Source organism: Lissotriton helveticus, chromosome 7, assembly GCF_964261635.1.
Source record: "Lissotriton helveticus chromosome 7, aLisHel1.1, whole genome shotgun sequence".
NCBI lineage: Eukaryota > Metazoa > Chordata > Amphibia > Caudata > Salamandridae > Lissotriton > Lissotriton helveticus.
In genome coordinates, this window is record NC_136068.1 from 314996518 (window position 1) to 315020157 (window position 23640).

The following is a 23640-nucleotide window of genomic DNA, read 5'->3' on the forward strand; positions in this document are numbered from 1 at the left end:
TTACCAGGAGTCGAGGCTTACCCATTGTAAGAGCCACCAAGTGGAGGGTCTGTGCACGTACCTTGGAGCAAGGGTGACTTGGCAGCGTTTACAAATGATTTTACTCTGCTGAGGAAGAAACTTACTGAATGCTATAAGCAAGTCGATCGCTTTGTAAAGATTTCGAAGGTATGGTGGATTGACCTGAACGCATTATTTGAAGTTGTGGTTCCTAGTGACTTATGGGCTGCTTGTAAAATTGCTATCGATTGGCCTTCTACTGAAACAAATAGGGATCCCATAACTCACGGTCCTTCACCATTGGTTATGAAAAAGTTTGAACAGGTAATTACATCACTGCAGTCTAAAATAGCTCAAAAAGATATCGATTGGGTTAAGATAGATCAAACAACCCAGGAGCCCAAGGAATCAGTATATGCCTACTATAAATGGCAATTGCAAGCCTTCAAGCAGTCTAGTGGGTTAAATATTCTTGATCCTAAAGATATGGGGCAGTAGGTTTCCAAATTTGTGCTAGAACTGAAACCAGAGTTTAGTGTTTATATCGAACAGTTAATCTGCTGACCAAAGTCAGTGGATGAAATCCTATGGTATTCCAGGTATTGTAGCGATTAGGAGGATTCCAAGCACAGGAGAATGAAGGACAAGTTGATGTTGGGTCAGATGAGAAATGCGAACAGAATGGATCAGGCACAGACAAATGGGGGAACCGTAGGTAGGAAACAGGGAAACAACCAAGGAGGGATTCAGAATGGTCCGAACAATACCAGACAGGGAAGAGAAAAGGGTACAGACCCCAAGCCAGGTGTAGACATCAAAACTCTAAAGAAAACCACTGCTTTCCATTATTGTCACCAAACCTGGCATTTGAAGCATGTGTCAAGCAACTGCAGCTAATCAGTTACAGAAAGAAGAGATTGTACAGGCACCTGCTGTTAAACAGTGACAAGCCCCAGATCCTATAATGGGGGGGTCAGAATCAGCTAGTGCAAGTACCCCAACCTCCAAGAATTCCACAGAGTAATCAAGCATACCACCAAATGCCCTTTATAGAAACTCTGAACAGATTTGATCTGAATCTGTCACAATGACAGTGCCTGAGGGGCGGGGGGGATGGGGAGGATGACTGTACCCTTGGAGCATCCATGAGGTAGACAAGAGTGGACCGTATGTGGAGGCAGATGTAGACAGTCATCCTATTACATTCTTGATTGATACTGGTGCTACCCGTTCTACTGTGATCTGCAGTAGTCCCAAACCTACCCCTCTTGGGACAATCGATAAAAGTTGTAGGAGTTGCCAATAGGAGAATGACCAACCCATAAACAGAAGAAATATCGGTGAAAATAGGAACTTTCCTGGATCGACACTAGTTAGTGGTGTGCAATTCAAGTCCAGTCTGTTTATTAGGATGTGGTCTCTTATGCAAACAGAATTGCACCATCTATTGTACGCCTAGGGGAGTGGAGCTACAGGCTAATGATGACATTGCATTCAAATTGGCAAATCAGGACCACTGTAGACACGTTTCTTGTATTAACAGTGGCTGATTATGCCATGGGACTGGAGACAGTCCCTCCCGTGGTGTAGGACTTCAAAGGGGAAGAGATAGACTTAGAGGGGTTAACAGTTCACATTAAAATAAAGTCAAATACAGAATTTCCAAGAACGCCTCAGTACAACCCGACCCCGAAAACATTGGCAGAGATTACACCTGTGAATGAGTCTGATTTTGCAGGATATCTTAAAAGAGATAATAGGAAGTCTGTGCAATTCACCCATTATGGGATTGCACAAACAGTGTTAAATGCTGCGTTGTTCAAGATTTGAGCAAAGTTAACTATTGCGATTCCATGTAGTCCTATGGTACTGAATCAATCTGTGATCCTATTCCAAATTCCTTGAGGCGGAATGCTTTACTGCTATTGACTTGTGCCAAGCGTCCTTTTCGATCCCATTACATAAGGAAAGCCAATTTTTATTTGCTTTCGGTCTAGAGAACTGTATGCCAACGGTGTCGTATTCCACAAAGGTATACTGAGAGTCCATTTATCTTTAATCAGATTTTGAAAAAGAACCTTGAGAGCTCGGTGCTGCCATAAACTTCAGTGCTTGTGCCATATATTGACGACCTGATTGCTCCAGAGACTGAGGAGGCTTGTAGGTATGATACCATTGCTCTATTGAACCACTTGGTAGAAAATGGACACAAGGTTCTGAGGGAGACTGCAACTTTGCAAGTTGCATAGAATCAGCTGAAGAGACTGGTGTGGAAAGTGGTCAGGTGCTGCAGAAGAATCCCAAAATCACAGGAGAATTGTGACCTGTAGGACAGAAGAGGCAGAACCCGAGACTTTCACCGGGAAGAGATCTTGCTCCCATATCTGAATCATCTGAGTCAGATCAAATCAACACAGAACAAGCGCAGGAGAGCTTGAGGAGGGTGAGAGTACTGTGCCACGCTTTCCCAGAGTGGACTTATCGGATTACAGATGCCAAGGGTAGCGAGGTCCGGGAGGGTGAGGCGTGGAACACCAGTGCTGATAATTGAAACTGAACTGTTAGTCACTGGAGTAGAAGCTAATGCAGCTCTCACACAGACTGTACCAGATCCACCAAGACTGAGCGTCTTACCGAGCTTGATTTTGGAAGATTTCACATTTCTAAATTTTATCATCAGAAGATTGCAGCATTTCAGATTGAAATTTGGCAGCGTGTCATTATGTCATTTTATGTGGCTGTTGTGTTTCGTAAGAGATAGCATGTGGAGGATTTGAAGAGTTTGGATACAGAGGAGTGGTACCAGTGCAGGAGATGTGTTTGGAGTGATACCAAGTTTGAGGGGTGGTTTTAAATAAGATTAGAAGTTTGTTAACTATAGTGGATAAGTGGTCAGTCAATAGAGCTCAGTCATTACTAATCATAGATGGAGATGGTTTCATTAAGAGCCATGGTGATGCAAAACAGTCTTGCTTTGTTGTGTTATCAGCAACAGAGGGCATAGTCTGGAAAATGCTGAGAGTACAGTGTTGCACTTGTATACTTGCTCAGATCCTTGCTATGGTCTGGGATATAAGTAACATCACAGAGATGCATGATTTGGCAACTGAGGGAGTTTGGAGCAAAGTTGATACAGTATTTGGAAAGGGTGGAAGTTGCCTTGCATAGCCTGTAAAAAGTAATTCTTGGTTAGATCTTGAAATCAACAGTAACAGCTGTGGTTTATGTCATCTTGTTGATGGGAACAGTGATCTTACAAGTGGCATCAGACAAGCTGAGAATTCTCTTAGATCGCAAGAGAGGAGAATAGAGACTGCAGGACAGTCACTATGAGAATCTCAAGAACTTAAGTTTAGACAGGGAAAACTGGCTACAACTTTGGTTTAGGTCAGTTCGTTCTACAGAGAATTGTAAAAGGAGTATGACAACACTAGTCAGTGTGGGGGAGAACTGTTAGGGCACAAATTTGTGCTCTCATTTGTAGGGGTGCACTATCATCCTGGGTAGTTTGTGTCCACATATAATCCTTTGTGGTAACATTGGGTCATTAGAACGTGTACTGTAATAAGATGAAACGTGAAGTGTTCAGGATACATTTCAATGTGAATTAATTAACATTGAAACTATAGGATTAAATGAAAACATTAACATGCACAATTTGTATATGTAGTAAATGAGTATTAACACAAATTGTGTTAATGTAACTTAGGAGTGCTCAGTAATGTTCATTTTATAAGTGTACTTTCATGAGGCTATGTGCCTTATGTGGACCAAATTTTGTAGGCCCGAATTGTATGGTCACCTGGAAACGCCTCCACTAGACTAGTTAGTGGATTTCATGTGGAATTTCTCACATGTGTTGCAGGTGGAGAAATTCATCTTTGTTAGATAGACTGTCTTTGTTTCAGGAGTTGGGCTTAGGGAGGAGAGGATACACTGAACAGCGATACTTATAAAGGACTGTTGTACTTTCTCATCGGAGTGAGCCTGGGCATCAAGGTCATCTAGCAAGGCCTGGGAGCATCGCTGCAGTGTGGAAAGTTACCTACAAAGAGCTGAATTGCTTGGATGGTGTGATGTTGCTATACATTTTGGGCTACAACTTGCAAGTTCATGTATTGAAGTTAAGGACAGTGCCTGGGGACTTCTCCCTGGCTTTGAAAGAGTATCTTAGAACAAGCTCTGTAGCTTTGCGCTACTTGACCCATTCAACCAGAGTGGACTTCTTAGGAAGCATTCACTTGCAGACACCTTTATGGATCTTGCCTTGGGGAATTGCTAAGTAGGGATGTAAGGTTAGTGGTAGCATATGGACAGACTAATGCTTTTTACTGCCAATGTAGGGAAATCTAGACGTGGGTGCCATTATTCTATATCCATAATCTGGAACCGGTTATTCTGTGCATGCTGCACCATCTTAACTTTAGCCATAGGTTTGGCTTTGTGTAAGTTCCAATGTATTGCTACACCCTCATCTTGAGGTGCTTGTATGTCGAACTGTTGTTGGCTTTGTAATAAATTAACAATATCAATTCAGGAGTCTGTGATTCTTCCGAGTCATAGTACATTGTAATGATTGACTGGCTAACGATTTTCCTACCCTACACATTTTCATGCAGAGACATCCACCTAGGGTTCCAGAGTAAATTTAGAACATGGAACCCAGCTCCTTCAACCCTTTGTGTTCTCCTTTGGGCATGGTCCTCAAGAAAGAACCATGGCAGTCTAGGTTGAGGCATAACCTCTCAGTCAGGTGGTTCAGTGAATGAGGCCATTGATCCGCAAATCTATTCATTTAAATATGAATCAGCAGATCTAGAGCTAGCTATGCTGCGTGAACTTAGCTAGCAAAAACAGTCTGCATTAAGGCTACCCCCAGTCCACCCGGAGGACTGCCAATTCTACAATTCCAATTTGCAGGCTCTTACTACTACGATAAGTGCATGCCAATGGGGTTTGTGGTGTCATGCACTGCATATGAGCAGTTCAGCTCGCTGTTGCAATGGATAATCACCTTACACAGGCTGCAAAGAGGGGACTCACTACCTCGAGGATTTGCTGGTCTTAGGGCCTCCTGATTCTGGTGGTGTGCTTGTGGGTGCTGAATGCATTGATTTCCCTTTTCAAGTAACTGGGGGTGCCTATAATGCCAGAAAAACCTGCAGGTCCCTCCACATGCGTTACCTTCCTTTATAAGAAAGGCGATATTGTGGCTGGCATGCGCCACCTCCGAGGTGGTTCAAGCCTTGAGACAGTTTTATGCTGTACTGGTGTTGAAAGTTAATGCTCCAGGTTCTAGTTGGCCAGGTAAACTCTTTACGGATCATTTCCACGGCCCACTCCTTTTCAGTCCATTGCAATGGTTGGCCTCAGGGAGAAAAAAACTGGCTATCAAGAGAGTTAAAGGCTTTGAGAGGGTTTGTTTTTTTGCAATTTAATGGCTATTTGGCTCATGCCAGATTTCCTACTGTACTTTAGGCCTCTTCGTGTACGCAGCAGGCAATGCTTGGTTTGGAGCTATACTGGGCACGCAATGGTGGCAGGGGTAGTAGACTGACAGAACGACAGCAGCATCACTACCAACCTTGTGTTAGAGCCAGGGCCAGACTGAAAACCAAAACCAGCCCTGGCAAACTGCTCAGCTAGATCCCTGGTGGGGTGCAGCTGAACTGTTTGCGTAGGCTGGTTTTGGCAGATTGTTACAGGAGGCCCCACCCTGGAGGCCTACAGGGGAAACACTCCAGGGCCAACTACAGTCAGTCAACCTGCTTAGTATTGATAGTCACAATATGACCTGTGGTTCTCTAATAGAGTGTTGTCTTCTGGTCAGACATGGTCTTATCTAGTAGTAGTGGGGGCTAGGCAGGGGGTCTTATTGCAAGTTGGTCTTGAAATTGATGAAACTTTGGTTTTACTGCACTTGAAATCTAACATTTTATTTCTGGCTAAAGCATGCACCTGGCATTCATAATAATGCTGCAGATGCCATCTCGCTCCAAGTTGCAGGAATTTTGGGATCTCCATCCACAGGCAGCCAAGGAGATGACAGAGTCCCTTTCAACTGTGGAAGATTGGCGTCCCACCTTGCCAGATTTAATGGCAACCTCTTGCAAAGCACATGCAGCGGTCTTAAGAAAGGTTTTTTACAGTATAGGTCTTTCTTGCGAGCACGCAACATTCCCGACGTTCACTGCAGATGGCATAAATCAGAGTAACCTCTAAAAGTAGGGCAAACCAGTATCTCATGGACACAGGCCCATCTCTTGACCATAAGGTTTTGTTACACTGAAGGGTGCATCTTATAAGATTAGCAGGGTTGGCTAGACTATGGCTGTGTAAAGGATAGCAGATGTCCCCTCCATGCGCATGTCCTGGGCCTCTTGGCCAGCTTGCCAAGGGTGTGCACTACTCCACACAAGACAGTTTGCTGCAGCCTGCACAGTTTCTAGTTGCTGCCCCTTTAGGGTGAGCAAACTAGTAGGGTCTTCCGTAACGCACCTTGCGGGAGGCCTACTGGGGTGTTGACTCAATCAAGAGAGAAAAGGAGCAGTAATCAAACAAGAAGCTCAGGGATCCAGTCTGTGTCTGGTGGCTTGATTGGTGGGTCTTACCTGGCTATGTGACCTGCCACTGACATCTGCTTTATTCATTGACCCGAATAGAGACTGCCTCTCACTATCAGATTACAGTGGACTGGACGGTCACCCTTAGGGTAGCAGGTGCCACTCCCCTTAGGGCAGCATGTTTCAATCCGAATGGCTACTATTCGTACTCCTTTTTAATAAAAGTAGCAGGTTTTCTGAGACAGTACATAAAAATAGGGCGGTGGTAGTTAAACATCTCATAAGCATTACATTCACCAGACTTGCAAGGAAGGAACTCTGGTACACCGTTTACATAGTGTGCTCATTGCTTTTATTTCAGTAGGATGCCATCAAAGGACATATGGATGGTTGGTCATTCTTTCATGGAGCAGGCGGTTTACAGGTTGCAACTGCTGTCAACCTAAGCTGGACGCCCTGCATTTGGTTTCCTTCTGGTGGTGCTGGATCAAGGCCTCCACTTTTCACACTAACAGCCAACTGCGATAACCCATAGTTGCAAGGGACTCAATACACAAACCTTGTTGTCCACCTTGGGAGCACAGAGCTTGGCAAAAATGGGCCACAAGGGAGGTGATCCTGAAGGAATTTATGCAACTGGCCAAGGTTTCCCCCGAGACAGCCAATCCATGGTCCCACATCAGAATTGGGGGTAAGGGCACCAGCGCAAAAAAATGTTTCCTTGAGGTTTCTGAACTCAGACACATCCAGACTGCCCCGGGTCGCCTTTGCAACAATCTGCATGAACTGCAGAGGGCGCAGACAGGTTTCCTAAAGATGGTGTCCACCTCTCGGACATGGGGACCGATTTGTTCAGAGGACATTTAGGAGTTTCCCCAAAGGAATATTTTGTGGTGGGAGGGCGAATGACCTTTTTGCCCTGGACGCCCATGTAGCGGAATCTAGAATCCTAAACTAACCCCTAGTTAGCATAGGAGTCCTCCAAAGCAGACTCCCCAGGACAGTACCATGGGTAGTACTCCTGAGCCAATCAGGTGATTGGCACACCGGGTTGGGGCACACAAATCATGGTGGGCACCAGGCTGCAGCTCCTTGGAGCCCCCTCCCCAGCTTGTTTTTTGGGGCCTGCCCATAAAATGACGACAAGGGTACAGTGAGGCGAGAATGCCCCTCTGATGCAGTTGGTTACACTAGTGGTACGATGGCAGTTGCATTGCGGAAGGGCAGTTTTTTTTGGCCTTCGAGATTACTGCTTAATCATGTGTATTTGTTATTTCTCACGTGTGCCTAATTCTTTGAGCTGAGTCACAAGGATCTGACCGAAGAATGTTTTCTAAATGAGTGTTCTCCATCCAAGCTTGTTTTACTCTACAAAAAAAAAAAAACCTGCTCCACCAACTCCACAATCTCTGCAAGTTCTCCTGGTGCCTCGTTTGGGTTGTGTTGAGGTATCCTAGTCCTCTAGCTTATAACCAAGGCCATTGTTATATGAGTGATTGTGCAGCAGTGAAGTTCATCGCACAATGATGGATTTTCTACATTTAGCACATAATCCACAATATGCAGATTTTAACAAAACGTTTCTATTTCAAACAGGTCAAAAGTGACTAAAAGATACAACCAAGAGGTTCTACCTAGTGTTATGCAGAGGACTACTGTGAAACCGACACGAGACAAACGTGTGTGAGCATTACCTTAATAAATCTTTATTTAATAATTTTAGAAAAATCTTTATATATTCACATAGGCTTAAAATTTTACTAAATATGGTGCACATAAAGCCAGTCTTACACCAATCTTGGCAAACACTTTCTACAAACAATCCTTGAAAGTGGTTAAACCCAAAAGCCATTCAGCTGCCCTTTACCAGCAAGCTTTCAGAACTTTAAAGGTTAAAGTGCATAAAAAGAGGTTGTAAACCATCTGCAAGTCACAGCAATAGTGCACATAACTTCTGTTGCATGTAAACTTTTGATAGCCAAGTGACAGGATGTACAAAACTGGAAACCTAAACAATTTAGGATCACATTTGAAAGCTCTTTTGAATCTTTGACCTTACAAGCTGGCGTTTATCAAACCATCGATCATCTGGAGATGGAATAGCAAAGTCAAATGGTTTGATAGAGTGCGAGGTCAGAGAAGCGCCAAGCTCTTGCTCTTTTAATTGAGAGTCATAAGCAAAAGACTTGAAGGTCAGACTGGTGGTTTTCTTGGGCCTTGTCCCAGTCCAGTTGAAAGACATTGCAGAAGCAAGAGAAGACTTCTCCACTGATATGGGCGATGCACACTCTGCCACCATGCTGCTTGGGGATCTCCATTCTTCTACGCTGGTATCAAGAGACAAGGTGTTGTCGAATGGTAGGTTGATTTCTGAAAGTTCCCATACTAGCGGAGTGGGTTTCTGTAGCCCTGAAAGATCGATCATGACCTCAGAGGTCTCCAGCGATTTAGAATCTTGACTCTCCACTGGCAGCGGCTTCTCCTCCTTGCACTTGCAAGGGGTGGAGATCTTATTATCACAAAAGAAGTCAACAATTGAGTTGTTGAACCTGCTGTTATGTTCTGAAACCAGTGAGGACAAGTCCAAGAGTTGTGCATTTGGGGCAACTGGAGTCTTGCATATGGAGGCCAAGCCATCAGATGTGCCCAAACCCTTCTGCATTTCGTCAGCCGCCAACTTCGTGGATTCTGCCATTGCAAATATTTTCAAAGCAGAACCATTTTCTGCACAGAAGCTGTGGAAGGAGGTGGAGTTGATGGACAGATCAGCCATGAAGCAGTTCTCTAGCATCTCCATTAACGATGGGTTAAATGTAGGCACGTGCAGGCTGCTGCTGTGACTACTGCACCTCACTTTGAGGGCTCCACTTCCTTCAACACGTGGGCTGTGAAACGGTGTTGAAATAAAGTAACTTGACGAGTCTGCTACAAATCCATTTTCCATCAACTCAGTCAAAGTGACATTGGTCGATGGTACCAAGAAGCTGGCACTGCGGCTGTGCGAGCTATGACCACTCCAGTTGCAGGACATCGTGCCAAATAGTACAAAGAAGAACCCTAAAACAAAAAAGATAGTTTATTAAGGAATATTTCAATGATCTGACTAAGTTTAGACAAAATGAGACTCTTCTACAACAAGTAGAGAATTGAGTTTATCACCATCCCTTCTGATAACTTTCAGAGCATGAAATTCTGTATTTACTCACTCAAATAGGGTGCAGAATATGGCGGCAAATTTGTTTAAGTCACTACAATGACCAGACCTCCTTGACAATGGCATATCTCCCATTTGCACACAAACAGCCGTCCAAGATATCTCCTCCTCCAATGCAGTTCATCCAAATTACAGACTCACATGTGCACCACTCTAAAAACATTTCACCTTTACTCATCCAACTCCATCCTAATTCAAAACACTAGATAAAATAGATCAAAAAAAGCAGAAACTTAACTTATCACAACTAATCCTACATAGGAAAAGGAAACATTTCTAACCTACTATCTATTGACATCCAACATTGGACTCTGGAGTAGTGTGCTACTTGCAGCAAGGCAAGTATAGGCCTGGTCATGGGTAGTCAGTGCTACACAAGTACATCAACAATGGTCCTGCTCTAATGTAAAGCTTGCAACATGGCAAGAAGCTTACCACCATAAGGGAATTTCAGATTTTAAAAGATGCATTGTGATTATCAGGTGGTTTGCAAAATTCTCAGCCACTGGCTTGGGATTCATTCGTGTCAATTTCTCTTTCCCACGGCAGCATTCGAGATGGAGCAACCAAGGGCAAGTCCGCCCCACCCTGCTCCAATAGAACAGTCCAGCCAAACAGTCAGGCCAGGTCTCCATTGTACATGAAAACTAGCAATCCTAGACATGTTTCTGCCTCGTAGAACTTAACCGAAGAGCAGCAGATTGGATCAGACGGCATAGAGCAGGCCAACTAGGTCATGAGTAGTCAAAGTTAGAGAGAGTCACATTAAAACGAAAAAGGCAATAGTGGAATGATATCCCTGGCAATAGTTTGAACCACATTCCATAGTCTTTCCCCACTGTGGTGGCACAGACCTTTGCAGGGATTTCACTCGCCACCTTCTGTCCTTTAGAGAAGGACTCATCCTAGCGTTTCTAACCTACACCAGCAAGGCAGTTTATTTTCCAAACTAAGTGGCAAGGCTGTGGCTGGTTACTGCAATCTTGGAGACTGACAAACAGAGTAAACGCCAAAGTATATGGGCTGATTAGTTCTCATTTTGAACAGGCCAGGCCCCAATTACCCAATTCAATGTAGAACCAGTGTAAAATCCTAGACTATGGCAAAGGCGCAGTGTGTAGGTATAAGCCAGTAGTTGATAAACCTTAAGACAAAGGAACTCCAGTGTTTGCCCAGCAGGGTGCACAAACCATGAGCTGCATCCTAAGGCTATAGCAAAATTGGTCAGCTTAGTGCTAAAAAGTAACCAATCATCACTGATTTGGAACAATACCAGGCAGACCTCTATACTCATGTTTATTTGGCAAAACAGACAACCCCCCCCCCCCCCAACTGGAGATGAGAAAAAATGAATTCCACAAACATACCAGCATTCATTGAACACTTCACTTTGAGGGTTCAAGTAAGGAAGCGGGTGGGGGCAGTTGGCTTTGAACACTTGCTAATCAAATGGCTGCTAGATCTTAAGCCCCACAGCCCCTACCACGAAGTAAAGGCTACCCAAGCTGTAGCAGGCCCCCTTCTTACAGTCCCTCCAAACTACTAAGACCCACCGAGGGCTCCACCATTACGATCCTGAATTGATGCCCACTTTATAAACTGGTACAAAAGGGGGTGGTGATGGACGGAGCATCTGAACCAATCAAACACTCACACCCAGTCAACAGATCTGTGTTTAATCCATCACGTTCTTTAGCCCACTCTGCCACCCCAGTTCAGACATGGCCATATGCAAATCTGTCTGACCCTGTGCCTCATGGCAACAGTCCAGTCCCTTGCTCACTTTGCCACTGGATTCAAGCAAGCCTGGCTGAATTGCCAGAAACCGGTCCTAGGAAGCTTGTTTCCAGTCTATTGAAGGCATGGCTTGGCAGTTCGGGCTGGACTGTTCCCATGAGGCACAGGGTCAGACTGATTTGCATATGGCCATGTCTGAACTGGGGTGGCAGAGTGGGCTAAAGAACGTGATGGATTAAACCCAGATCTGTTGACTGGGTGTGAGTGTTTGATTGGTTCAGATGCTCCGTCCATCACCACCCCCTTTTGTACCACTTTATAAACTAGCATCAGGTCCCAACCACAATGCAGTTTGTAACCTACTTTTGCATACATGAACGGTTAATGGATCATAGTGTGCTAAAGCACTGTCCAAGCTACTATTCTACAATTGGGCAGTCGGATTGTTAAGCGGGCACTCAGGAAATGGCTAAAGGGCCGGAAGAGGAATCTAGCTGTGGGCAGCCTGCTGTTAGGATGCCGCCTGCGGCAGAGTGGCCTTTCTAGAGGCAGATGGGCAAAGGTATCACTCCCTTTCTTTAGCTGGGCCAGCTCGATGTATGCTGATTGAGCGAGGGCAGGGGGCCTGAGCAGAAGTGGTCTCACTTGCATTCATGTGTGGCTCAGCAGTGTGAACTAATCTGCATTTTTTAAATCTAAGTCAAGTTAATAAAACATGCACCCCACACTTTTTTTCCTTTGCATAAAAATTCGCTGAAGCAGTGTTTTGCGGAAAGGCAATATGCAAATGTGGGCCATTTTTTTGGGTGTGCCCGGGTTGATTTTTGATCCCAATCCAACCCTGGAGTCGGGGGAAGGGGTCTGGGGGTGATATTAGCACGTTACTTGCTACCCCTTGGTGTGGTGGGGTGCAGCGGAAGAATCCCGAACAGAATATAGGCTCCCTAGTAACCCCCTCATTCCAACTGGCGGCGCTCGCGACTCGCGAGCAGCGCTAGGTCAAGGCGTGGCCATATCCAGGCGCTCGCCTAAAGCACATCAGAATCTAGGCGGAGGATCAGAGCAGCGTATCGGCAGATACGTCTTTACGTGGAGTCCCTTCAGCTGCTCCAATTGTTCGGAGACATTTTTACCCGCCCATTTGTTTATCCAATCAGCGTTAATGTTATTAGTGCCCATTAGTGTTAAGATGCTCCGTCTGCATTAGAAAAAGGCATCTCCATCCAATCAACCACTGGGTTGTTGAACCCTTGCTCACCTACCAAAAAAGCTACATTAGCCATTTCAGAAGTCGGACACTTGCAGCAGCAGCGTCTATACAATCATGTATTTCTAGCTTGCCTCTTAACGCACCAACAGCTGCATAATTTGAATAGTCACCCAAACGATTCTAGCTCAAATGGATAGAGTTAGTACATGCTACACAATCCAAAGCAACAGCAGCTACCTTTGCAAACTTTAACTGGTCACCCTGCAGTCTGATTGCAGTCTCACGGATGTTTAAGTGGTACAAATGTGTTGCAACTTTGCATAGACACTGAATAGTTGCTAAAATTGCTAAATCAAACCATATTGTGCCACATTATCCACCCAAGGTGGCTAGTGCATTAAGTTTTCCTACACATTGGCCAAGAAGTAGACTCTAAAGGACTGAGGTCAGGTTCTACCAGGTTCATCGCTGCTACCACTGTACTGGCACGCGAAGTGCCAGATTTTGATGGCAGGCTGGTACGTGGGCAGGTTGATGAAGCACTACCACCTTGACAGCAAGGGGATTTTGCCTGTGCAGTCCAGCAACATTTGCTGGTATGCGCCCACTCCACCAAAGGTGGTGTGGGTGGAGTACTGCTTTGGTATCCATTTTAAAAAGGTGAACAGGTACCTTCCAGTACATGATTGCAAATTGGTCACTGCCTTTCCATTTCTCTGGTTTCATATTAGCATCTAAAAATATCCCACATTAGATCTGCACCCTGGTACAGACAGTTGTTTCATGCTCCTTGTCCGAGAGCACAGAAAGTTAAGCAAGAAATTGAAGTCAACGCACAAGCGTGGCATTTGTGGGCCTCTGGTCCATCACTTCTAGGCTGGATCATTGCCAATGCCGAGCAGCAGGGCACCTTAGCAGTATTTGGAGATCTGCTTTAAATTCTTCTGGATACAGTATGGCACCCAGGGGATATTCAAAAGGTGAAAAGAATATCCACCAGAAAGTTACCAAAAGTTAAGGAGCTTATCTCCACCACCTGGAACAGGCATAAGCATTGCCATTCCTAGTTCAAGGTGCATTTTTCTGTACCACCCACACAAGCAATAGCGCCACTTTTGCTGGTAAGGTCTATTGCTGGTAGCCTAGACATCCAACTAATATTCTCATTTCCAAACATTGCCTCAGCTCTCGTGTGGCACTGTCCTCAGTGATGCTTCAACTTTTTTTTTAAGCCTTCTCAAATACATGAACCTCGCCACTTCTCAAACCTCTTCATCTCATACGGTCCTCACTACACAGAGACCCATTTCTGCCCATCTTCTGACACCTTGCTCTCTATCGTACTCACTTCCCTTAAGACCTCCACACACTACTCATCCAGACAGCCCTCTATCTCGCATCTTCCCCCCACATTTCTAGGTTCCCCTTTTCCTACACCCCTATCTGAAAGGCTTTGGTCCTACACATTCTTTACCCAGTTTTCACTCCTTCCACGAAATGCCCCTCACAAATGTTTTATTCCCTTGCATCTTTCCAATCCTCATTTCTGTTCCAACACCCACCTACTTTCCCTTTTTAGACCAGTAACCGACCGTTTCACTGCAACTCCTTTTGCACCAAGTACTTCTCTGCACCGGTTTCTCACAAGCACTCTATTCTCTTACACTGGCACACTCAAGATTGCTATGGTGTTTGAGGCCCCTATCACCAGTTAGAACGTGGTATGATATTTTTTTAGGGAGATGTGGCCAGAATTGGACATTGAGCGAACACCAATCTACTCGTCCGTGCTTAATTTGTAAAAAATGAAGTGCCGGGGCTGAAAATGCTGCCAAGGAGGCTACAGCCCACTTCTACCTTCGCTGTGCCCAACTTTCAACACCCGCATAGCCTCTATCCTGTTACGATGCTCTGCTGTCTGTCCCCTAAGACATGCTTTTTACTTCTTTACCTACACCAACAGATGAGTGCGAAAACAAAATATACACCAAATTAAAATGCTTTTTTTTTAACATATTAATCAGTGCGGTCTGACTGGGTTTGTTGCAGGTCAGGAGGCTGCTTGAGCACAGCAGTTCATGTCACTGCTAGTGCTGCCTGTAATTAGTTTGGTCCAGTTATAACGACGGCATAGGCATCCACTGCTCAGCTTGCTGTGACCCTGCCTGCTACAAGCATTGTCCGAAGCTGCAATGCCTGTGAACATGAGTATGGCTGTTGAACATACTGGGCTCAAGCACAGCAATTAGCATGCTTGGAGGCAGCGCACGGAAACTGCAGGGGACTCCATAATGCACAAAAGTTGTGATGGGCCACAGCCACATCAAGCACGTTGAGGATAGTAGCAATGCAGGGCTGAAGGCCCCCACTACAATTATCCAATGGGAGGCCTAGGCAGTGGCAGGGTGCAGCAGTCTCGGGGAATAGAATGCAAGCCATTCGTTAATGAGGAATTCTTGGATTCATGACAGGCGAGACGACATCACTAAAGTGATGATACACAATCATGCCTGCCTGAACAGATGTAGGTCTGCTTATGAAAACATACCAGCCTGTCACCATGATAGGTATGTGGTTCTTTTTATTTTAAATTGGTGAATTAATATTGAGACCACAACCTGCAGGACCAGAAATCGTAGCCCCGGCCCTGTGAAAGAAGTGCCGGTCAGGGCCAGCTTTAGGCATGTGCAAGCTGTGCACCTGCACAGGGCCACCACGCCAATATATATCCTTAATATATTAATCCTCTGAGGATGGATAAATATTTGCGTGGTGGCCCCTGGCAGGGATTTCGCGGCCTCCGCCTCTGTTCCACTTCTAAACACCCTGACCCCCTCCCCTCTTTACTGGCCTGCGCGCTTCGCCCCGCCCTACGCTCCCTGCCCAGGGCCACCATGAGCCGGCCCTGTGCACCTGCTCAAATTAAGCACTGCTACTCGTGCAAAAAAAAAAAAAAAAAAATTATAATATATATATATATATATATATATATATATATATATATACCAAGAAATCGCTGCACACACCTTGAGATAAGTTGCAGTTTCTTTATTGTTCAAACGTGACAAACACCCTACGCGTTTCGAACCGTAGTTCCTGATCACGGTAGCTTGTTTGTGTAGTCCCTTCATTATTTCTATACTTTTGGGCTCCTAAGCACACCCATATTTGGTTGAGGCATGCTGGGACATGTAGTTTAACTTAATTTTGTGCCATACTTGTTTGTGTTGGTGTCGTGAGTTTTTGCAGCGTTGGGGCGATGTTTGGCGTTACTGTCCTAGTAAACTGGGGACACGCTTTTCATGCAGTAACGCCAAACATCGCCCCAACGCTGCAAAAACTCACGACACCAACACAAACAAGTATGGCACAAAATTAAGTTAAACTACATGTCCCAGCATGCCTCAACCAAATATGGGTGTGCTTAGGAGCCCAAAAGTATAGAAATAATGAAGGGACTACACAAACAAGCTACCGTGATCAGGAACTACGGTTCGAAACGCGTAGGGTGTTTGTCACGTTTGAACAATAAAGAAACTGCAACTTATCTCAAGGTGTGTGCAGCGATTTCTTGGTATTCCACAATCATGGGATACTGCCCTGGTCCCATCGCTGGCACCGACTGAATAGCGCTCCCGCTGCGACAGGACAACTTGTTTGATTGATATATATATATATATATATATATATATATATATATATATATATATATATATATCCCTCGTTTATGAAGCAATCTATTGCGCTTGGGCCAAGTTTGTGTCAAAGAGATGGGGGGGGGGGGCGGGAGGCAATCTATTACATAGAAGTATATCAAATACCAATTGTCCACGGAAAAGTAGCCAGCCACTCCGTAATTGTTAATATATTGCGATAGTTTTATAGATCGGTAATAAAATTATATATCGGTAATAAAACTATAAGGTGTTTGGACTCCTCCAGGTCAGGATCAACACAGGAACACAAGAAATAAAATTAAAAAAAAAAAAACGATGTTCCACAGTTAATTTGGAAATACTAGCTTACAGGCCCTATTGATTAGGTCAGATGATAAAGTAATATGCAGCATTATAGACCAAAATCAATGCAGTGAAGATGCAGCCTGGCTATTTAGTTGGGATATTTGACCAAAATGAAAGTTTAGGGCCCTATTTACAAAAAAAAAATTCTCAATTCTTTGGGTTTTATTAGAAGCAGTTACTCAATAACAAGTGTTTGGAGCAGGCAGACCACAAACTAAGTAACTATGCTCTAGCAGGCACGCAGGTGCTAGCCTCTTCAGAAAGGTCTGTATGCATGCGCTGCGGAGTCTCCGCCTCTGGGCTGCACCCGTTACACAATGTTGAGGGCCTCCAGTGACTGTCCATGGGCATAGCCCTCAGTGCAGCCAGTTCCCCCAACACCAGGATCCCATTTATCCTGCTTGACACCCAATCCCCCCCCCACAGAACCTAGGGAATGGTACCAATTTTCCTTGCTGAAGTGTCCATGGCACTTACCCCATGATACTGTCTTTCTGACCCTTTGCTTATAAGTCACAGATGCAGGCACTCTGCCAATTGCTTATTGGCCAGGTCATATCCAAAGGTGAAGTAGCCCACCACATGCTGCTGCAATGCTGCCTTCATCTTTCTCACCTGTGCGATAGTCAGGCAGAGGGAGAGGGTGGCCATATATTACCAGAGCCACCAGGATGCTTAGCAGAAGCTGGTGATGCAGGGGTCAATGGGGCTAAAGATTCAGACTTAAAGGCTGCGCTGGGCATTTAAGGCTAACACTCAGCCTAGGAATGTTTCACCTCCTGATAATATTTGTATGGTGACATCACCCTGGTTACAATACATGCATTGGATAGCGTTTATCATTATGTATATGTATATTCCTGCCTTAACCTTCTGTGAGTTTACCAGGATAAAAACGCTTACACCTCTACTTTAGAGAATCTTTCACAGAATTGCAGATAGTCTAGTTAAATATGGTCGCTGTTAGAAAGATTATAGAGACTAGACTTGGATAACCGACACCTACAGACCAATGCTTTCCTCCAACTGAAGCAGACCAGTGGACCATAGACTGAAGAGCCAAAAAGTGTAGGATACCTTTACTGCACCAAATACCACCTAGGCATCACACAAATCCACATAAAGGGTAAAAAAAAAAAAAAAAAACTCATTGAAATACCTGAAGTCGAGCACCTGTTCAAAGTTAAAGACAGATAAAAAAAAAAAAACATTCTTGGTTCTCAAAAACTCTGGTGCCCATCACCCGCAAATTAAACCTTTTTGCCAGAATATCCCTTGCTGAGTCTCCATTGATAAATACTCTACATTCTATGCTTTTCGCAGAAGTGCTTGCATCACCTGCTAGTAGGTGTGATAAACGTGCCAAGTCATATTCGTTCTAAAATAAAAAAAAAATGCAGATGAGAAAGCGTCAAAGCAATACCAATGATAAATACACTATTCAAATGCAGATGACGTGCACATATAGAATGGTATCAAATCCACAAAAAATGCAAAACACCTTGAAATACCTTAAGCCAAACACTTGACAGCGATAGAGCAGAGCGAGAACACAGCAAGCAACACCCTTTTGCACATGCATCCGTGTAGATACTACACTAGCGTTCGCCAAAGTCTGTTCTGGAGGGCCAGATGCATGCCATAAATGAAGTTACCTAAATTAATGGGGGCATATGCTAAAAATCTGGCATGGATCCAGACATCCAGGGCCGGCTTTTGACAACCCTGCTCTACACAGTTTCATGACCAAATTCCAGCCTGGTACTATCCAAGAGATTTCATGACTAAACTCTTACGGCCAACACCTTGCTGCCATTGCAATCAGATTGTAATACAAGAAACATGTCACCTACAACAAGCCAGGACTATTGGCTTTGTCAAATGTGTGTTTAAGATAAATAAAAAGCAACTAAAGCTTTGTTATATAGAATACTGAAAATGCTTCAGTTCTGAAGCAAGACTGAAACTAAGACTAGTCTCTGAAGTTACATTAAAGGTTTTGATCAGTGGTACTGCTGCTGAGTTTGTCTTTTTCACCCTGGGGGGCGAGGGCAATAGAGACCCGTGCTGAGGACGACATAACCCGGATACTTAAAGCAGTGCATTTTTTTTGCAAACACCATGACAACGCAAAATGGTTGGTGGCCAGCACCCGACCCATTGACTTTGCCAAGGCTTGTTCGTTACTTATTCCCCACGCCCCGTGCCTTTGTTTTGCCCCCAGCAGATCTTGCGGAGGAATGAAAAACATGCAGCCATGCACTGGTAGCGTTAAATCGCTCTTCAATGTGCCTTGTTTAAGGTGAACATAGACTCTAGAGAAAAGCCCGAATTACCTGCAGCACAACAAGTCACTCAACTTTCCGGTTCAGAGAAATCTTAATTCAAGAAACAGATAGCGTCTCCCGTAAAGTGAAACCGGAGGGAACACTGCTTGCACACATTCTCTAAGAGGTCATGTTGATTTTGCGACCTCGTTAAGGGGGCAGTATGACCCATGCACTACAGACAGGAATTAATCGCATTGGTCAGAAAATTGCTAGAGTACATGTCCAGGCCGTTCCCATATGAACGGAGCTCCTAAAATCCCTACGTGGCCAGCATATCCAGGCAAAGTTATTTTTTGCCTTTTGGGTCTTATAGACCCAATGTCCAATGAGAGGACTGCAAGTCCCAGAATGCAAAGCAAAAACCTGGCTGGGATAAGCAACTTACGCAGGGACCTGGAAAACTGGAGTACTCCGCCCAAAAGCACATACAGTAGCCCATCTCAAAACTATGCTCACCCCCCTGCAGAATCTGATAATGAGCCATGAATCGCCTATATAGCGCAATTATTATAGCTCTGGGTACTACTAGAGGCCCTGAAGTGCATGCCCAACTGCAGCAGAGACCTGCGCTATACCCCTCATAGACTAGGGGCAGATTTACAAGCCCCCTGCCCCACATTCGAGTCACTTTTCCCCCCCATGTTAAAAAGGGACGCAAAAGTGGCGCAAGAGGCTGGTAAATCTGCCCCTAGGTCTTCACCAGAATCACAAAACGTTTGTACAGTAGAGGTAACTCCTTCTGCCCCTCTCGTACATGACAGACACACACCCCTCCTATTGTACTCACAATATTAACAGCCTTAACAAAGCACTAGGAGCAACTCTGGTCACTAAAAATTAAACTCGAAGCAACACAGATTAAAAACAACAAATACCTAGCGAACAGCAAAGCAGCTTTTACTCACCTGAACCATTATAGAGAAGGGAAGAAAGAAAACCGCCCCAGTGCCTTATCCCCTGACGTACTCTACAACCAGTATACCCCAGAATAACAACTGCAAAGACACCACCATACCTGTTAACAAACGGCTAGACGCAGAACGGTATACTTCCAAGAAGAGGAAACGGTGACTTTTGTAGCCAAAAAGAACCCCTTCCAGGTGAGATCAGTTTGATTAATTAGTCTGAAGGGACACGCCCCCAAAGGTACAGGCCCTGATAGGCGTTCCAAACGCTCTAAGAAAGCTCACGTGCACGAAAAAACACACCGAAAAAATAGAACTCCCCATTATAACGACCTGGCCCACTGATAAGCAGTTTCAATGAGACGTTTTCACACAAGTCCACATCCAGCGGTGCGCGAGAGACTTCAACGTGTCACGGTGCTTTTTAGTTGCTTCTTCAGTGCTGAAACTATCAAGTGACTCAATTTAATATGTAACAACTTCGGCCGGTCCTGGATGTTTAGCCCATTTTAAATTGCATTGTGGGAACAGTAGTTTCATTTTTATACCGTTGTAAATCATGGACGCAGATATGGACAGTACTGTTGGGGGAAAAGCCCAGAGGTGAAGGAAGGTGTCGTCCCAGTAGCATCTGCGACTCCTTATAACTAAAAGGCGCAGCAGGCACGGCGACAGGACTGGGGCTCACAAAATAATAAGTGGATTACTATGTATTGGTGGTTAAAGATTGGCGTCAGTAGTATGGTACACTTATAATAATAATAATGCCACCACTACACCTGCCACTTTTTATGATGCTAAATCAGAAACAGAACTTTTGATATATGGCTCCATGTCATCATTCCAAACCCTTGGGTTCCGAGGTGATACACCTTTCACAATCCTGGCTTTTGTTCTGCAGATTATTGTTTTGTGATGTGTTTATTTAGTCCTATTGGTTGAACGAAAGTGAACTAACACTACTACTCCCAGAATACATTGCACTCATACGTGAATACCAGGAACTGGAACGAAAATGTCTTGGTGCCATAGGTGGTCTTTGGCAACTCTCGCCCATCCCGGATGGTGAATTAATAATCAATAGCATCGGGAGTTGTACTCAATTAAACTTCAAGTAGGAAAGGTTGGGTTCCCACCTCTCTCCAGCTCATTAGGGACACTTACCAGTTCAAAACTTTTAACTAATAGCCTAATACATTCTGGGTGTCTTGGTTTTATTTTGCTTCCGTTGAATTAACTGGACTAACATTCTTGAAACAAGGACTTGTGGGTGAAAGGTTCAGGACTAGAGCGATCTAGAGTGACGCAATGACCTGGAGCGAGGTGGTCACCATGAGTACAGGACTGAAAAGTGGGTGCCATAGCGCTGTGACGATGTATCTCACCCTAAATGTGTAACAACACCCTACAGTGCTGTGACACTGAGGCCTGTGAGGGTGTCGGACTTTCTTCAGTGGCGGGACACAGGTGTGTGGAATGACCTGAATGGTAAATTCAGATGTCTCAGTTTTCCCAAGTGACTCCATGCTTGAATGAATAGCATATTCTGTCCGAATTGTTTGGTTTGGCATTTTGGGGGTCAGATTTACAAGCCCCTTGCGCCACTTTTGCGCCACGTTTAACATGGGAAAAGTGACCCAAAAGTGGCGCAAGGGGCTTGTAAATCTGCCCCTCGGTCTTTTAGCCCTGACTTTATGAACAGGACAACAAGCCCTAGCTTGCAAGGCAAAAAAAAAACCCTAAACTGGAACACTTAGGGGCCGATTAAAATGTCGGTGGGACCAACACAGGCGTGCTGTGCTGTTGGTGTCATTCCCACCAACATCTACAACCTTGGTCAGACATCCGCATTATGATGCTGTCGGTTGGACCGCATTGCCCCAGGGACCGACCACAGCTTTCGATGGTCTCAAGGAGCCCGTCAGACGGTCGGTTGATCGCATTCCCCACAATGGAGGTGGTGCCTTCACGGGCACCGCCATGGGGATTACGATCCACCTTTCCGCCAGCCATTTCATGTTGGTTCTTCCAACATGAAAAGGTTGAGGTAAAGGCTTCTTTGGGGCCCCTAGCAGGGCACCCTGCCCCTTGTGGCCCTCCGCTATGGGCCCTGGGGGACACCTGTAGTGCCCCCCCTAAATGTCTCTGCATCGTCTGGCAGGCACCACATGGTGCAGGGATTTTTACAACTATGCAATTTTGGCATTGGGGCTTGTGCTGCGGCCCTTTTCTGGGCCGCAACACAAACCTCAATGCTAAGAGGCACGAATCCGACTGCCTCCACGTCGGTCGGAACGTAATTTGGCAGGTGGGACCGCCGACTACCTGTCAACTGGTCCCGTTCCTACAATGATGGCGGTCACACACTAGTCCGACACCCCTCATAATCAGCTCCTTAATATTCCTGTGCTTAAAACAAAAATGAGCAACATAATCTGGTTTGCTTGTAAAGTGCTCTAATGCACGTGGGCCATGTCCGCACTATTATAAATCTGTACTAAAAATGGGGTTCTCACGCATGGCCCTGAGAAAATTGAGAGGTCAGTTTTAAGCGCACTTTAAGTATGTTAAGGGAAAAGTTAGTACCAGCAGCTGCCCGTCTAAGTAAGCACGGTGGGGCAGAGGTGGGGGTGGAAGTCGACATACAATGGGATAGTGAACATAAAATAAATAAATAAAACCACTTACCATGCGTTCGCCGCATTCCTAAATTGGCGATGCCGCGAGCACAAGGTAAGTGATTACTGAATACTGATTTTATTAATTCATGTTCGATTATTTAAAACCATTACATGACTAAGAACTATACAATACATATTCGCTTACGATAAAACAATCAATGCTACAACCAGAATGGAGTATAAGGGATTTAAAAAGAATGACAATCATATTATTTCATGAGTGTAAAAAGAGTTAAGACCTGCCCAGCATAATTAAAATAAAAACAGTGTCCGAGGTTTTACAGGTAAAGTGCAATATGTTGTGTGCAAATTAATAGGACCTCCTACTGATAGTGCTTGGGTTACTAACATCTCGGTACCCCAGAATGTTTATGTGCAGCAAATGGTCATGTATTCTGGGTTAGCTGTCCCCATATCGCGGGGCCACATGACCTTAGAGTAGGGCTCGAGTCGGGGTACCATGCGGGTGGAAGGCGTACCCCCACTTATTTTACCGGGTGGACGCCATCCCCCCTGCCAAACAGCTGGACTTCACTCTTTGGCCTCTCTTGGACAAGATCGGAGCTCACAGGACGTTGCACACGCGCTAGCTTTGCAGTTGCAATCGCATCTAAGGGGTGAGCGAGGGGAGGCATTGAGCCCGATGGTGCAAGCCACCTTTGGTGACGTCACTTCCTGTCGTGACGTCACTTCCTGTCGTGACGTCACTTCCGGTGACAGCATCCCCCGACTTCTTTTTTTAGGACTTGTACCCTGCCTTAGAGAATGGGGGCCCTGGGGGGGGCGGCCGACCAAAGGGAGGCCTGCCCCGCCCGGGGGAATTTGGGGGCCGGGGAGAGGGGGGGGGGGGTGGAGCTGGTGCCGCCCGGGGACGGGTTGGGCTCTTTTCTGGTAGTTTTTGGGCTGGGGGCGGGGCTTGGTTGGGCTCCTTTTTGGGCTGGGGGTTTGTATCCGGCTGGCCACGCGGCAGAGACACCA

At 45.2% G+C, this 23640-nt stretch overlaps 1 protein-coding gene across 2 annotated transcripts; it reads right to left on the reverse strand.

The window, feature by feature from the left end:
- Positions 1 to 8212: 8212 nt before the first annotated feature.
- LOC144768459 (uncharacterized) lies at positions 8213 to 20214 on the reverse strand. 2 transcript variants are annotated; one of them, XM_078652133.1, is made up of 2 exons: positions 19982 to 20100; positions 8213 to 9620 (listed from the first exon to the last, which is right to left on the reverse strand). In XM_078652133.1, the coding sequence occupies exon 2, from the start codon at positions 9592 to 9594 to the stop codon at positions 8587 to 8589; it is 1008 nt and encodes a 335-aa protein (XP_078508259.1). In that variant the 5' UTR covers positions 9595 to 9620; positions 19982 to 20100; the 3' UTR covers positions 8213 to 8586. The 2 variants fall into 2 exon arrangements, with proteins under 2 accessions (XP_078508259.1, XP_078508257.1); XM_078652131.1 differs by having other exon boundaries at positions 8214 to 9620; positions 20092 to 20214.
- Between the last annotated feature and the right edge of the window lie 3426 nt (positions 20215 to 23640).